Source organism: Ambystoma mexicanum, chromosome 1q (genome assembly GCF_040938575.1).
Source record: "Ambystoma mexicanum isolate Mex_15411 chromosome 1q, UKY_AmexF1_1, whole genome shotgun sequence".
Taxonomy (NCBI): Eukaryota; Metazoa; Chordata; class Amphibia; order Caudata; family Ambystomatidae; genus Ambystoma; species Ambystoma mexicanum.
This window is the reverse complement of record NC_090922.1, coordinates 1,435,165,667-1,435,183,157: the sequence shown is the minus strand read 5'-3', so window position 1 is coordinate 1,435,183,157 and position 17,491 is coordinate 1,435,165,667. Positions and strand designations below refer to the sequence as shown.

At 47.0% G+C, this 17,491-nt stretch overlaps 1 protein-coding gene across 5 annotated transcripts in view; it reads left to right on the top strand.

Annotated features, from left to right (window-relative positions):
• SLC6A9 (solute carrier family 6 member 9) overlaps positions 1-17,491 on the top strand; it is a 732,913-nt gene that overhangs the window by 529,683 nt on the left and 185,739 nt on the right. For all 5 annotated transcript variants that reach the window (XM_069642312.1, XM_069642313.1, XM_069642311.1 and 2 more), the window contains one exon: positions 16,628-16,784. In XM_069642312.1, the coding sequence (XP_069498413.1) occupies positions 16,628-16,784 (157 nt within the window). The remainder of the gene's footprint in view (positions 1-16,627; positions 16,785-17,491) is intronic.

Genomic DNA, 17,491 nt, shown 5'->3' with positions numbered 1-17,491 from the left:
TGTGAAAGGGGCAGGTGGTTTAGGAGTCTTGGAGTTCTGTCATTAGAATTGTAGGGATAGACCTTGGTGGTAGCGTGTAATTAATGTTTTATCCATTGCGATGAGGAGCTGTCCCTTTTTTTTGTTGTTGGGTTAGCTGCATGGAAAGCATTGTCCAACATTGAAATTAGAAATTATAGTGAGGTGGGAGGGAGGGAGGGAGGGAGGGAGGTGAATGATGTCGGTGTAGCTTGAAATTCCTGTACCTATTCCGTGTGAGTGAAGCTTGCAATTTTGCTGCCCAACCTGCAATGATCCAGCCTGTTAAACATGCCCTCCGACTCTGTCCCCTCTTTAACGTTTTTAGCTTCTTTTTCTTAATGTGCACTCGGTATTTTTTACACATTGTTGTGATAACATCATTGAGAGTTGTGTGTCAGTGGGGAGGGGTTCACTAAGCTGACCAGATGACTACATTGCCATAGAGACACCTTTTGACTCTTGGCACCTCTTTAGTCTCATGTTCATCCCAATATTTGTATTTATTTGGAAGAACAGGGATGTCAATTTCAGGTGACTGCCAATAACCCGTTTCCACATGTCGGAAGCACTTTCATGCAGGGTGCCTGTATAGTGGCATAAAGAGGAGAGCAAGTAGAGAGCCGGTTTATGAGGATGTAAAAAATGAGGAGGTATACAGTGACAAAACAAACAAAATGTATATAAGAAAACGGGTGACCTACAAAGGTAACATTAATCTAAGGGGGCCGGTGTATGGGGGATGACCGTGGTATTAAATGAGAGCCTGCTTCTTTTTCGCACGGTTTTACTAGAAATATGTTAGGTTGTGTTGATTTATACCGCGCACCGCTACCACCCGCGGGCAGTCTCCTGGCGCTCAGTATGCATAAACAACGCTCTTGCGTCATCCCAGGCCAGGGCTGAGGTTCTTCTCCAGTATTTGCATTTGTATTTTCAGAATAGAAAGCTAGGAGTCCGAGTACAGCAATGCAATGGGTGATTAGGACTCCTTAAGCATCTCATAGATGGCATGGGTTTATCTGAGATGGCTTTAACCTTCCTGCTGGGTTAAACATGGTAATGGCATCATGCGCTTACTCGTTGCTTGATGCAGGCATGCAGCTTGATGGGCATGCTGTCCACACCAGCAAGACACAAGATACCTCAACGAGCAAAGAAATCCCTCAAAGATCAACCACTTGAGTGTGCACTCAGCAAGAGACTGCACACCGTTAACTAAAATAAACATCACTCGCAGTTCAGCTTAATAAACAAAGATGTAGTCTGAGACCCTATTCACCAGACAATACCTCCTGCTTAACTCATCTTTAATGGCGCACTGTCCCTGGTTGTCTCTTTACAAAAAGGGGTCTTGCACTGTTGCTTGGTGTCCCAGGAATTACTGTCCCATAGCAGAAGCAGTCAATTTCAGTTGAGCAGCTTGACAAGCCAAGAACAAGTTTGGGAATGTGAGCTGCGATAAAACCACCTCCACACGCTGGCGATCAGGTTGGATCCGTCTGCGTCGTTTCACCCGCTAGAATGCCAGAGGGGGCTGGTATTGCTAATAATGCCCTAAAATGGTTTCCCCCGTTTTTGGATGGCCGTTCTCGAAGTGTTCAACTGGGACGCTATGTCCCTAACTCTGTCCAAGTTTCCTGTGTAATGCCTCAGGGTTCCTCTTTGTCCCCACTGCTATTTAACATCTATATGCAACCTCCGATGGCAATCTTCACATAACACCATCTCTACTACTATTCATTTGCAGATGATACCCAAATATACACGAAGGTTTGCAAGTCTGCAGAGTCTCTGCGTAATATAGTACAATGCCCCGCTGAGATTGGCCAGTGGATGACCACCAATCAAATCCAAATGAGACCAAGCTTATGTTGTTGACCCAAACATCTGATTTGGGGACTGTATATCGATTACTCTCCCATGTCCATTTGGTTTCGCTGTGACGTTTGCAGTCAAGGTCAAGAACTTAGGACGCATTTGGCAGTCAGACGTTGGTTGTGAACATCAGGTCGGAGTAATTGTACAACCTATTCCAGGGGAAATGTCCTGCCAGCGATTTGAAACTGCTGCAGGACTTGCCGGCCTCACTAGAAAATCACATTTCATAAATGATTTTAAATTATAAAATGGTAATATATTCCTCTTTCACTAGCAGACCATGCACACTCTAATCAATCAACCTTGAAAAAATAACCTCTGTGTGCTTCTCTGCACACTTGGCCAGGGATTGCAAGCTCTGTGCTAATGAAACGTCAGCAGTGGCCTTTGCTGCGAACAAAATGCTCTCAAATGTTTAAAACAAAGCAGGTTTTGGGGCCTATTTACTGCGCTTCATTCTACCACTACATTTAATTATACTTACCTGAGTATCAGGATTTATGGATTAGTTTCATTAAGCTTTTAATTTTGCATATATGAGAAAGGGCCCCCTGCCCTTTTAGGACGGTCTGCTCGATAGCACGTAAGCAAAATGAAACTCAGGCGCTGAGAGCAACGTTGGAATACTCACCACTTTCCCAATTAGTCCATCTCTCATCAGTCAGGCTCTAAGCCACGGCTCCTCCGTTGTAGTTGACCTCGAAGCGTGTTCTGTTATGGGACATTCAGGAGAGCTTGGGCACACCATTCTCTTTGTTTGGGCTTAATGAATAGCACCTGTTTTTGACTTCTGAATCACGTGTGAGGAGACCACAAAATGTGTCCATCTCGACGTTCTATTTACTTCTATTTGATTCATTTCAGCTGGGTGTCATTACCCTACTTCTCTTCTGGAGACTTGCTCACTCCATGTTGCATATGTTTTCTGCATTTGTAATTGTCCAATACTAGGCTCTTGCAGATGTTTTCTTCTTTGTTTAATCTAAGACATATGTCTTAGGTACATGGCTTATCCTTTTGACTCCCCTTGTGACTCCCCTTGTGCCATGCAATTATTCCTTGAAGTAGCATCCTTGATCCCAGGCCAGTAGGCTCCTCTTTATTCCTCACACAAAGCAGTTTCTCCAGCATCTCCTGATTCCGCAACCCTGGTCTTTTTCAAGGTAGCCTGTTTGGTATCAATACATGTCCTGCGTCAACCTTTCCATCATGGCCGCTCTGGTCAAGTTATGTTTTCCTCTGCAGCAGGCTTCTATATGTCTCATCTACCTTGCGTTTCTGCATATATACACTTATTATTCAGCCGGTTCCTTTATCTTCTTTGCATATATGAATTCTTGATATTTGATTACCAGTTTCCCCCACCCTTTTCCCCGCCCTAAAGGGATGTGGGGTCACACCTCTTTTTGTCATGCCCCCATCCTGGTGGTGCACCATTTCAAGCTGTTGAGAACTGCCGGTGGCCAGTGGGACTGCCGAGCTGCGGAGGAGCATTAGGCAGTGCCTGAGCTGATGTAGGGAGCACTAGAGAAGCCATAGTTCCCAGAGAGAGAATGGTTGGTAATAAGGTCCCAAGCAGCATTGAGGTAGCATGCCGTTACGGCACTGCTGACCTGTGGAAGCAGCTCACCTTGCAAGTAACCTGCTTACCTGCAACACACCTGGATGCTAATAATTCATATGCAATTATTGCCTGATGCCTCTTGAGATATCCTTGGGCAGCCTAAAGGTGTGCATTCATCTCACCGTTCATCTAGAGACTCGGTATTGTAATCAAGGGTATTCTGTGTTACTTTATACACAGTATACATTGATGCCACTATGCTGTGTGCGCCAGTTTGTTACCAATGAACCTTTATACAAATTTCTATTCACTGGCATGTCCAGTAGCGACACGTGTTTCGGCCTTTGTCCTTCTTCAGAACTGGATAGATCCTTACTATTTTAGTGATATTTAAACCAACGTTATTTCACCATAGTATGTGAGGGGAACAAAACTCCATGGACTAGGTTTGTGGATCATACCCGAAAATCGAAATTCATACCATCTATTAAGGGTGTTTTAAATATCACTAAAATAGTAAGAATCTGTCAAGTTCTGCAGAAGGTCAAAGACCGAAACACATGTCACTACTGGACACGCTAGTGAATAAAACTTTGAATAAATATTCATTGGTTACAAACTGGCGCACACAGCGTGGTGGCATCAATCTATATTTAGTACAATGAGAGTGCACTGGGGTAACTCTTTTGCCCGCACGCGCTGCGACATAACTACTAAAGAAGCTATATTTCAACATAATTTTCGTGTCGCGCTAAGATCCCGTTATACTATCCCACAACCGCTTCTTCCTTTTACTTTATACATAGCTTAATCAACCCAAGGCAGACATTTCTGCAGATAAGTGGGAAACGAGGTATGCCGTTATCTGCAATCATGAGACATGTCTGTCTAGGGTTGATTAAGCTATAGATAAAGTAGCACTGCCATGTAAAACAAATCAATTTTCTGGAGCAAAAGGCTTACATTTAAGCCAATTACCCTGCATATATATTCATTTCTACTAGTATGCCAATCCTGGCATAGGTTTGGAAAAACATGTTGGCAGGGTTTTATTTTCTCCATTATTTGTCATTCAGGAATGAGAAACAATGGTGATTCATTTGACTTGTTTCTGAACTCTTGGCAAGTGAAAATCCTGTGTATGGTGCATGGGCAGAACATTCAAAGCCATTTTTGACTGCTAACAGCATGCTAATTAATGCGTGTATTCCCGGAAGCCATGCCTGGGTGAACCTGGGCTGATGGGCGCCTAACGAGCAATCCGCTCTAATTCCTGGGTCCTTAACGAGCATCTGGCGTGACGTCACCGTCGCAAGCTGTGGCACACGCAAGGCGTTATCACTGCATGATTGAGTGGCCATAATCATGGAGTTCGGATCCCTGCAGAGATGCGCCAGTTTCGATGCCAGGCCCAGGCGGTGAATTGATTTGTCCAGAATGGTTGGTGCAGCTGGGATCCAACTTCTAAACTTCTGAGGCCAGGCCATTCTTCTCTTGAGGCCAGTGGTGCTTGCGTTATGCTTTTCGGGATTTCCAAGTGCGGCCAAAGGCAGGGTTTGAAGGTTTGATCTAGTTTTCGGTGGCGTCTTTCAGATCAGTTGCCACCCAGATCTGCTGATAATGGGTTACGCAATTGGTTTGATAAGTGGCCACTGCGATACACAGAGGCATAGACAGGGTAGGGCCTGTTCGGGCAAAGCCCACCCACAATCTGGAAATGCCCACTTAGCAGTGCTCTACAGGCATTTACAGATGTTAATGTCACTATGGTGGGCACAACTACCTTAGCTTCAGGCCCCACTTCTTAGACAATCCTCCCTACTCCTCTGCCGATAGAGGAAATTACAAATGGATTTGGCATTCCGTCGACATGGGTGCTGGAGCTAAATATTCTATACTCGCGTTTTTTTTAATTGAACAACATTTTCGAAATATCATAACAGGATTACACAAGCTAACTCTAGCATGAAGGAGCTCTTCTCCATTCTAAAAGAATTGGAAACCCCAATTGCAGTACAGGATGACTCTATTAAAGACAAAACCTGGTGTACCGACATCCACTCGGCATTAACTAATAAAGTGGCCAATCTCCAAAACAAAATAGCTCTAAAGAAAGCCTTACTATCAGCCCAAACTCCCCTGAACAAAACACTGAAGTCTAAACCCACAGAAGATACTCTATTTAACTTCTCTAAGGTCTCAGTTATTGAGGTAGAGAAAACGATTCTGGCGCTAAAACCATCCAATTGCAAAGGTGACCAATGCCCAGCACAACTGATCAAGGACGCTGCTAGAGATCTAGCCCCTTTCATCACCAAACTTATCAATGCCTCCTTCACTACTGGCACCATCCCGCGTCACCTAAAGGAATCCTGGGTACTCCCTCTTCTGAAAAAACAAACACTAGACTCCAACATACCCACCAACTACAGGCCCATCACCACGGTGCCATTCCTCCTAAAAATCTTAGATAAGGTAGCATACACCCAAATTCAAAACTTCCTTGAGGTGAACCTACTCTTAGGCGCTCGCCAATCTGGTTTCAGACCGCAACATGGCACAGACACAGCCCTTATCGATTTAAAGGCCCAAATAGACTCATTAAGAGATGAGGGAAAATAAGTACTTCTCCTCCTACTGGACCTCTCAGCTGCCTTTGACTTGGTGGACCATAAAGTCCTTTGTAGTCATTTGGACTCAGCGGCCCACTTCTCAAAGGAAGCTATAGTCTGGATACAGTCTTTCCTTAGTGACAGGACTATGAGGGTCTTCTCCCCATCGGCCGCAGCAGACCCGATACCTATTACTTGTGGAGTGCCCCAGGGATCATGCGTCTCACCAACACTCTACAATATCTTCATCAAGCCACTCTTCGACGATCTTGACAATCTGGGTATCACTTATACCAACTATGCTGACGATACCCAGATTCTCCTACCACTTACTGGGGATTACGGGGAAGATCTGGCTATGATGAACAGAGTCTATAGCATTGTTCAGGCATGGATGGCCAACCATGGCCTGTGTCTGAACAATGATAAAACCAAGCTCATCATCCTGGGTACCGCAGCTCGCATCTCAAAACGGAACCTTAATTACTCAGCATTCATTATTGATGGGAATACTATCAAGGTCGCCAGAGAAGTAAAAACCTTAGGTGTTTACCTCGACTCAACCTTATCTTTTACCAAACGGGTAAATTCACTGGCTTCCTCTACGGCTTACACATGTAAATTAATACGAGCCGGAAAACAATTCCTGTCAGCTGACAGTTGCTTAACCCTATCTAGAGCCCTCATGCTATCAAAACTTGTTTATTGTAATGCTCCTCTCTACATAGGGGCAACCAAACAAACCAGCAACAGATCACAAGTGCTCCACAATAATGCTCTTAGGGCTGCCTTAAGCATCCCCAGAAGAGCACACATCTCTGAAATAAGAAGGAAAGACAAATGGTTCTCCCCCCCAAGTAAGAATGAATCTCAAAACGGCCTCTCTCATCCACAAATGCTTAAATAACAAAGCCCCTCATTACCTAACAGAACAATTTATCAGAAAAAACCCCATCAGACCGCAAAGAATAGCCAACCCTAATTGTCTTCAAGTGCCAAGATCTAAACTGTCCACTATTGGAAGGTCCAGTTTCCCAGTCGAGGCAGCACAACTGTGGAACTCTCTACCACACACACTCAGATCTGACGAAATGTTTATCAAATTCAGAATGAACACAATTAAATGGCTCACAGAGAAAGATGCGTAACCCTCACCTTCCTACTGCACTAACTTAGCCTTTGCCTGCATGTAATGTATGTTTGAAATAGATTTGCCAATATGTAATTTCTTGTTAATTATGACATGTTGTCTACCTATGCACGTTTCTATACATGTACTATACTGTTTTACCCTCATCCTGTAACTGCCTAGGAAATTGTTGTTTACCTCTGTTCCGCTATACCTGTAACTAAGCTGTAAATTCTCTTTTTTACCTGCGCCCTGATACCTCTGGGTCCGGCACGCACAACAAATAAATAAACAAACAACAGTCCAAAACATTTTTTTTATTTTTTATATGCGTATTCCCTGTGGTTAATTCTGAAAATGTCGCCCTCGTTCTAGTTTGATAACGGCTGGGCCTTGACCTCCCATCCTGGCATGCTCCTTAAGATTTGTCTGTTATAGGTGCATAGGTTTGTACTTGGCTGCATGGAGCCACTAAAGATGGGCAGGACTAAGACCCTGTTCCCTGTAACCTGCTTCCGTTTACCCCTTCCGCGTACCATTGCACTCTTCTGCCCATCACCCAGGTGGTGTCATATCCAGTGCGCCATCCCAGTTCCCATTTTATAGTTTGTCAACTCTGTTAAAAGTCTGCTGGTTTCAACTGCCTCAGAAGCCTTCTCCTGAAGTCTTAAGTAGCTCACATCCGGCTGTCGTCCTATTGTCAGGCGCCATGGCTTATGTCTTGCCCTACCATCCTGCCGTGGAACCTGAACCCCTCCTTCTATTATGCAGTCAGGCAGCTGTCTGACCTTCAGTGGCTTTCTTTCCTCTTATGCCGAGTGGTGGAACATGTTCCCCTCTTATATTGTGCAGTCAGGCAGCAGTATAACCATCAGTGGCGTTCTTTCCTCTTATGCCGAGCGGTGGAAGCTGTTCCCCTATTATATTGTGCAGTCAGGCAGCCGTATAACCTTCAGTGGCGTTCTTTCCTCTTATGCCGAGCGGTGGAAGCTGTTCCCCTCTTATATTGTGTAGTCAAGCAGCCGTATAACCTTCAGTGGCATTCTTTCCTCTTATGCCGAGCGGTGGAAGCTGTTCCCCGCTTATATTGTGCAGTCAGGCAGCCGTATAACCTTCAGTGGCGTTCTTTCCTCTTCTGTGGAGTGGTGAAACCTGTACGCCTCCTTCTATTGTGCAGTCAGGCAGCAGGACTCTTCAAGCCTCTGGAACCTTCTCACTCGATTGAGCAAGGGCCAGGGTTAGGCTGTATGCTGCTACCATCTTGTTGATGTATTCTAAACCCTAAACTTAGAAGAATTTGCCTTGATATGATATGGCATTAATAACGCGCCTATAAGTGTTTCATGGTGCAACGAGGCAAGGGGGGGGGAACAGAGGGAAGACAGTCAACGATACTACTAGGCCAGGTGTCCTTCAGATTGCGCAAGTGCATGGGAAGGGGAAGGAGGAAAGTGCGGGGGAGAGAGGGAAGGGACAGTGCAGTATATGGGATAATAAAATAAATAACAAATGTAAAAGTATTACCAGCAGGTGACAAGTGCAAGGATGAGTGCAGACATCTGGTGTCAAGTGCTGGTAGTGGGACTGTAGGGATACAGAAAACAGTTCCAAGTGCAGGGTTTGCCAGGAAGGCAGTGCAGGAGTGCGACGGAAGGGGACCTGGACCCGAAATCAGAGGGTGGGCAGGTAACCAGTGCAGTTTCAGTATCAGCCAGGAAGTCCACATGGGAGAGAAGGAGAGAAAGCAGAAGCAAAGAGGAAGGTCTTGAGGTGCTTCCGGAACTGGAGATGGGTCCAGAGGGAGGCCCCAGCCGAAGAAAGAGATCTATCACCAACTCGTTGCTTGGAGAAGCGACTGACCCTGAGGGAGTTGGAGGAGGATGAGCAAAGAGCTCGAGAAGAAATATATTTAGGAAGAGAGAGTTGAAGGCCTTGAGGCCCCAGGTCCTTGTGGACAATGCAGAGGGTTTTGAACTTAATCCTCGAAGACACTGAGAGCCAGTGCAAAGATTTCAGTCCTGGAAAGATACGATCCCTGGATCCATGAATGCTTCATCTTCTAAATAGTAGCACATTTAATTGATTGATCTAACCCCTTTTCGCTGGCCTGTCTCTACACCTTCCTGTTACTCAGTTCTACAACACAGCCTGCTTTTTTACTCCACCTTTGCTCCCCTGACTGCCATCCGTGCTTCTCCCTTCTTTTATGATGACTCTTCTCTATTCGCCTGCCACCATTTTCTTTCTACCACAGAAATTGGAATGCATTCAACACAGCCCAATTTAAGCAAAGGTATTGTGAAACCTTTTTTTTTTTTTTTTTTTTTTTTTACAGAGCCTTCCATCTGAAGTTTGGCAGGTGAACACAGAATTATCCGTGGATCTTTGACCTACTTTCAGTGCATTTGCCAGCTTGCAACTGGCTACCCACACGCAACACACACCCCAGCAATATTCAATCACACACAAATTGTAATGTCCTCACTTGGTTACTTATGCTTACCCAGGTGCGTGAAGGATCTGCGCTTGCAGATCCAGCAAAGGACATGCTCTGTGCCTTCAAAATCTCACTCTGGCTCCCTCCCTTTTCTCCTCTGCAGGAAAGGCCTTTTTACCACAGTCAGCCCTTGTTTGTCTGCCTTTTATCATGCCTCATTCGCCTATTCTTTCTGCAATTTTCCTTCTCCCTCTTTCGGCAGCCAAAAGCAAAAGCACCCTCCTTTTTCTCTGTCTTCTTTTTGAAGCCTTCTTTCCACCTGCCCACTTCATGTATATTGTATATTCCCCTACACAAAGTGTAAGAGCTGCCTTCCCATGGTTCCATGCGATAATATCGCCGCAAAAATATCGCCATATTTTTGCAGCGATATTACCCCATGGAACCTGCGGGGGACACCCCCGCAACCCCCATATATTTTAAAAGGGAGCGGAGGACACCCGTGCAACCCCCCCATCCATTTACCCCATAAATTATCCCCACCAAAAATATCACCTATGACCGTTCCCGATGACCATATGTACGCCAATATTTTTGGTGGCGATATTACCTGATACCCTTCCCATGGCTTTTATGTTACATGTCAATCAGACACCTCCTCCACCGAATAGCCAAACCACCTGTAAACCTCCAGAAGTCCCTATTCTATCATCACCTTTTGAGAAGAGTTTTAGTACAATGAATGCCCAAATCGATGAGTTGCATTTCTTATTCTGGCTTCCTGCGATAGAACACGGACAATGGGCCTACTTTGAGCAACATGATTTTGCACATTCCAAGTTCTCTAACCCTTACGTCTCACATTGCAAAAGCAGCTTTAATTCTTACATTTATTTCCTAAGCAGCATTTCAGAGCCTGCGTCTGCAGTCCCATTTACATCCCATTTGCACCAACGATTTGCACAAAGTGCTATGGACTCAGTTGTCCCATGCTAAACACTAATTGTATTAATGGATTACGGGATAAAGTTAGTAATTAGTCATATTGGAAGTTAGTAATTAGTCCCTACACTAACTGAAAATGTGCACCGCCCTGACAGGGTAAATTCCAAGTTACCCTTAGATACTGGTTTGTATGAATTCTAAAGCTATCTCAAACCATTGTCTCCCATACACCCTTTAAGTTATGATTCCTGGGCTTCTGAATTTTGCACCATCTGCAAAATGTCACCACCTAAATCTCCTACACATTGAAGTGCGCCCACCAGCATGGCTTTATGGATAAACCAAGAGTTCTCAATATTTACTATGATACATTTTTAAAGTTGGACAATGGCCCTAATTTCAGGTGCCTCTTTAATCCAACAGACATTGAAGACCATTTAATAGTTTGTGTGCAACAGTATGTATTGTGGCAATAAGACCAGAGGCGGCGGGCCAATACCGGCCCAGGTAATGCCCGGGGCTGTAGTTATAACGAAGCCCCCGGGCATTACCTGCGGTGGTATTGGCCCGCCGCCGAGGTTCTTATTGCCATTAGTATCCCGGCACCTTGGATCGGGGTGCTAATGGCATTTTTTTCTGTTCCGCCGCCAACATAGTCGGTTTTCCCTTTCCATGGCGGCCATCGGGAGCGGACGGCTTGGGAATAGAAGTGTTCCCAGCGCGTTCGCTTCCAAGACCAGAAGAAAAAAGAAGGTAAGTGGGGTCGGGAGGGCGGAAGGGAGGGGATGGGGAGGAAGAAAAAAAAATAATACTAAACATACCGCGGTCTCCGGCAGGGGACGATGGAAGCCTCCAGCCGTGTGGAGGCTTGGAGTGGGGATGGCCCCGCTCCGAGTCTCCACATGGCTGGAGGTTTCCATCATCCCCCGCCGGAGACCGTGGGATAGAAGGTAAGTGGGGTGGGGAGGGAGGAGGGATGAGGGAGGAAAGGCTTGGGGGAAAAAAAAATCTTACACGAGTCCCCGGCGGGGGATGAAGGAAGCCTCCAGCCATGGTGAGGCTCGGAGCGGGGATTGCACTGTTTCGAGACTCCTTATTGGCTGAGAGGCTGCCACGCCCCTCGCCAGGAACAGAGTAGCCGGCACGCACGGCGTGGACGGGAATACCGTGTGGTATAGCTTGCAAATGAGCCAATCACCACACAGTATTCCTGTTCAGCCGCGCGTGCCGGGTACTAATGTCAAATAAGAGTTAAAATATACTCAACCAAAAATATGGGGTGTGCTAATAATGATTTAACAGAAAATCTGCCAACTTCAAGGCCTCTCGGCTTTGTCAAGGCAAAATTGGATCAATTATGATCAATTAAAAAAAAAAAAAAACTGTCAATTATAGATTTCAATCAGCAGGTTCTAAGATTTATGTCGGGTGTGCAGCTTCAAATGAATACAATGTTCATCATTTTCAACTCAGTCAGTATATAAACCTTGTATAATCACTGTCCTTAAGAATAACCTTAAGTTAGTTCACTGTAAATCATTCCACTTTAGTTTCCAAATATCCTCTAGAATATCCTTGTGCTTCCATATATGCTAACCACATGCCTGTCCTAATCAACTGGGTTCCGTTCCCCAAACAAAATGCTTACAGCCTCATTCTTGTGTTGACAGACCCAGCGAAAAACGTAGAAAAAGGCTTTCCACTTTTCTTTCCAAGCCCGCATCTCTGAGGCATCTAACAACTCGGCCGAACTCTTTAAAATCTGCAAGGAGCTGGCCAACCCTGCTGTAGTCTCTACCTCTCCTGTCCCCTCCCAGGCCCTCTGCACTGCACTGGCCTCGCACTTCATCTCAAAAACTCAGGACATCCTGTCCTCGCTCTCCCCCTCTCTCCTCCCTCCCTCTCTTCCCGGCTCTTCCGCTTGCTCTCTTGCAGCCGCCCCTCCGCCCTCCTTCTCTGCTTTTCCACCTTTTTCTGCTGATGAGGTTTCCAGACAAGTCCGATCTATGAAAGCCTCGTCTAAACAGGTTCACCCCTGTTCCTCCAAAACCATCAAGGACCACATCGACTCCCTGGCTCCTGCCCTGGCTGACTTTTGCAACCACTCTTTCGCCTCTGGAGTCTTCCCATCCCCCCTCAAGCACTCCCTTGTGCACCCCCTCCTCAAGAAACCCTCTTCCGACCCCTCCTGCCCGGCCAACTATCGCCCAATCTCCATTACTCCCTACCTGGGCAAGCTCCTGGAGAAACTGGCCATCTCCCAGCTTAACCTCCATGCTGAATCTGTTGGTAATCTTCATGACCATCAATCCGGCTTCAGAGCGGCCAGAAGCACGGAAACTGCTCTCCTGAACATCCGTGAGGACCTGCTCCTGAACCTCGATTCCAACACTCCCTGTGTTCTCATTCTGCTCGATCTCTCCTCTGCCTTTGACACTGTCAACCATGCCATCCTGCTCAACCGTCTCCGTGATAACCTGGGTATCACTGGTCAGGCTCTGGCATGGCTGACCTCTTTCCTTTCCGGTCGACCCTCCCAGGTCCAAATAGGCTCCTTCCTCTCTGACATCTTTTTCTCCACCTGTGGTGTCCCCCAGGGATCCAACCTCTCTCCCTGGCTTTTCAACCAGTATCTGGCACTCCTTGCCCACCGTATCGCCGCTCTCTGCCCCCACTTCCAGTGCTATGCGGACGATACCCAGCTCATTTTCAGGCTACCCTCGGCCTCCTCCTCGCCTTCCCTCATCTCTGACTGTCTGTCTGCTATCCAGGAATGGTGTGCCGCCAATGACCTCTGCCTTAACGCCAGTAAGACTGAGATTCTACTCATCGGCGCACCCACTCCCTCCTTCCCTGCAGCTCTCTGGCCGGCCTCCCTTGGCCCCCTTCCGGCCCCTACCTGCAAGGCTAAAAACCTCGGGGTCATCTTCGACTCCACACTCTCCTTCTCTCCTCATATATCTGACGTCTCTAAGAAGTCACACTACCAGCTGCACCTCCTCAGAGGTATTCTTCCCTTCCTCTCCTTCCCCCAGAAGCTCACTGTCTCCCGAGCCCTGGTTCTCTCAAGGCTGGACTACTGCAACAGCCTCTATCTTAATCTGCCTGCCTCCACTCTCCGCCCTCTGCAACCTATCCAGAACAGAACTGCGAGACTTGTCCTTGGCCTCAAGCCCAGGGACCGTATCTCTCCAGGACTGAAATCTCTTCACTGGCTCCCAGTGGCTGCGAGGATTAAGTTCAAAACCCTGTGCATTGTCCACAAGGCCTTCTGGGGCCTGGGGCCTAAATACCTTCAACTCTCTCTTCCTAAATATCTTCCTTCACGAGCCCTTCGCTCATCCGTCTCCAACTCCCTCATGGTCAGCCGCTTCTCTAAGCAACGAGCTGGGGGTAGATCTCTCTCCGCAGCAGGGGCCTCCCTCTGGAACAGCCTTCCTGCCTCCCTGAAACTTGAGGAGAACCATCTCCGGTTCCGGAAGCACCTCAAAACCTTCCTCTTCGCTTCTGCCTTCTCTCTCCCTCTCCCCTGCTAAACCTTCTTAACTCCCCACTGAATTCTGCACTAAACCTGCATCTGGGCCACTCTCAGCGACCTCGGTCCAGGGCCCAGCCACTCTCCACTTGCACTGCCTCCCTGGCTCCCCCTGCACTGTGGGACTGTCACTGTATCCCTACAGCCCCCTTCCCAGCACTTCCCAGCACTTGCTCTGCACTTACCTCGCACTTGCCACCAGCTGGCCCTTATTATTTATCATTTATTATTTATTTTTTATTACGCTACTTACCTTGTACTGCACTTTCCCCCCACCTCCTCCCCCTGCACTTTCTCCTTTTCCCCTTACCTCTGCACTTGCGCGATCTGAATGACACCTGGCCTAGTAGGATCGTTTGTCTGTCTTCCCCTTGTTTCCCTCCCTCCCTGCCTCGTCGCGCCTTGAAACACTTGTGTATAGGCGCGTTACAAATAACATATCATATCATATCATATCTGTGGTGCATCAAATTCACATGCAGTGGTCCTACAGCACCATAGACCTTCAGTAGAATGTCCTCAGACCATGAGTACCTAGTGATTTTGCTGTCAACTGAATTGCAAGCTATCCTAGGTGTGGATGGGCATCTCTTGCCCCATCCCATAACCGGGCACATTTCCTATCTGTTACCCTGAGTGCCCATAATGGACTTTATGAATGGCCATTGCCGTGGTATGGTGTATATAAGGGGGTACACGATTCTGGGAGCCGGTGAACCGATGGCATCCATCCTAAAACTGGGTCCACACACACCCTCCAGTCACCACCTAACTTGAGACTGGGCTATCTGCTCCCAAACCTCTGGCTGCTTTTGGTCCTCCATTCCACACCTCATCTGGGTGATCTGCTCCCACCTGTTTCCTCCCGCTGATAGCCTGGTGATCTCTTGCTCTCGCCGCTGATGTCCTCTCCCGCTCCCTTGTTTACCCGTTTCCCGCAGCGCGTCCTTCCCCCTGTGATAGTATGCTCTCGCCGCTGATGTTCTCTCCCGCTCCCCTGTTTACCTGTTTCCCTCAGCTCCTCCTTCCCCCTGTGATAGTATTCTCTCGTTGCTGATGTTCTCTCCCGCTCCCTTGTTTACCCATTTCCCTCAGCGCGTCCTTCCCCCTGTGAAAGTATGCTCTCGCCGCTGATGTTCTCTCCCGCTCCCTTGTTTACCCGTTTCCCTCAGCGCGTCCTTCCCCCTGTGATAGTATTCTCTCGTCGCTGATGTTCTCTCCCGCTCCCTTGTTTACCCGTTTCCCTCAGCGCGTCCTTCCCCCTGTGATAGTAAAGCACTGTGGTTCTTCCTGAAGATAGGTCTGCGCTCAATAAATACCCAAATAGTAACAAGCCACCATTATTTATGATTGCTGTGCATGATAGCCCTGCATTGCACACGGCCGGAAACCTATGGGTATGCAACAAGCCCCTCCCCGGGGGTTACTGCATATATGCTCTAATCTCTGGTATGTGCCCATGAGGAATCGTACCAAAATGTCGCCCTCACAATTACGACGGACGAAAATGGCAACTTTTCTTTTTTTTTTTAAGACCCCCCCCCTTAAACCACAAATATATGTGGGGGGTATAGAATATAATATTAATATGGAGGAGGGTGAGGGGGATCACCTCCACATATATATGTGCTGTAAAGGGGTTTAAAATGAAAGTCGGCATTTTCGGCCATCGCAATTGTGAGGATCGCAATAATCACAGATCCTACCCATGAAGTTTACCTAGATAAGGCCCAACCTGCAGACTGATTAGCAGCTGGGCTATTTCTCCCCAGAAGAAAACCTGGGTTCATTAGTGGTGAGAAGTGAAGTTAAAGAAGACTAGGAATCAGAGGGTGCATTTGGTGGCTGTTTTGTGGATGAGGGGATGAAGGAATATTTGGAGAATTTTTTACAGTGCAAGGTGGGGGGCGATTCATCGTGAGATGGGCCTAAAGGGATGGAGTAGGTTGAGATGTGCGCCAATGAAGCATTATTTCCGGAGTGGTGAGGGTGGTGGAGAAGGTCCAACGACGTTATGAGTTGTGAAGGTAGAGGACGAGAGTGGTGAAGGACTGTCCTAGCGCAGGAGGGATGGTTGGTTGCGTGAAGGATGAGGTTTGGCCATCTTGTTCTGCAGAGAAAGGGGATCCGAAAGATGGGGGGGGGTATTATTTGGGAGGTTGGTATTTAACTTGCAGTAAGACAGATCTGGAAATTAATGAGCAATAATTGTTTATTAAAGATTACAAAGCAATACAAGGACAGGGGAGTGCAGTCCAGTAGAACCTCATTAAAAAGAGCAGACATGGTATATACATCTAAGAAATGAAGAATTTCTCAAGGTGGGCGGCGGGAAGAGTGTAAAGCTGGAGACTAATTACAGTATTTAAAGACTTTGGCAGACTGAATGCTGCTGGTGGTTCATAGCTGCTGTTAATGTCTATGCAAATGTATTGTGCATAGTGTGGATTGTGTTTAGTCATCGATAAATATATGTTTGTTCTCTTTTTTGTGTTGTTTTTCCTAGAACGGTGCAGTTCCAGGAGAACCGGCGAAGCGGGACGAGAACCTGAAGCGTGGCAACTGGGGCAACCAGATTGAATTTGTGCTGACCAGCGTGGGCTATGCCGTGGGACTTGGAAATGTGTGGCGCTTCCCGTACCTTTGTTACAGGAATGGCGGAGGTGGGTGCGGTTTTGTGTGTTGTGGGGATGGGCGGCGAGATGGGGGGACAGATTGATTTTTAATAATTCATTTATTAAGGAAATAAATGTGCTTGAAACCGAACATGAATGCAGCAAAGACAATTTCCGACAAGACAACTCAAAATTGTATGAAGTGTCCGAGGACAAGAAAATAAAAATGTTCTCATGTACTCTCCGTGAGGGCTGAGCAAAGTGCTAATACAATTCAACCGAGTTGCACAACTAAAGCAGAATATTATGAAAGTGAATTTGAGGTCAAGTACTCGGCAACCACTCTGTCCATGGGATAAATTGGCATGGAACTACATGTGTGGTTGTGGCCAGTTCTTAGAGTGTGGAAGTTCTCAGAATCGTACCCATTTCAACCCAGCCGAATAGCACCCACCGCATAGGTAGGATTCCCTAAAAGTTGGTCATAAGTTGAGGTGGCCCTGAAGGTGAACTGTTGCAGGAGTGGAAGGCTCGGAGTACAGTGAAAGCAGTGGTACAATGAAGGCTGGGACCGGTGGGGTTGTGTATGGTGGAAGAGAGATGGTTGAGAGGCGACCAGGAACGAGGGCTGCGAATGGCAAGGGAGCGAAGGCTGGGCGTGACTGGGTTGAAGGCTTAGATGGGTGGTGCTGCGCTTGGGGTCAGAGTGATCATCAATTGTGGAGGAGTAAAGGTCGTCGGTGGTCAAGGAGTGT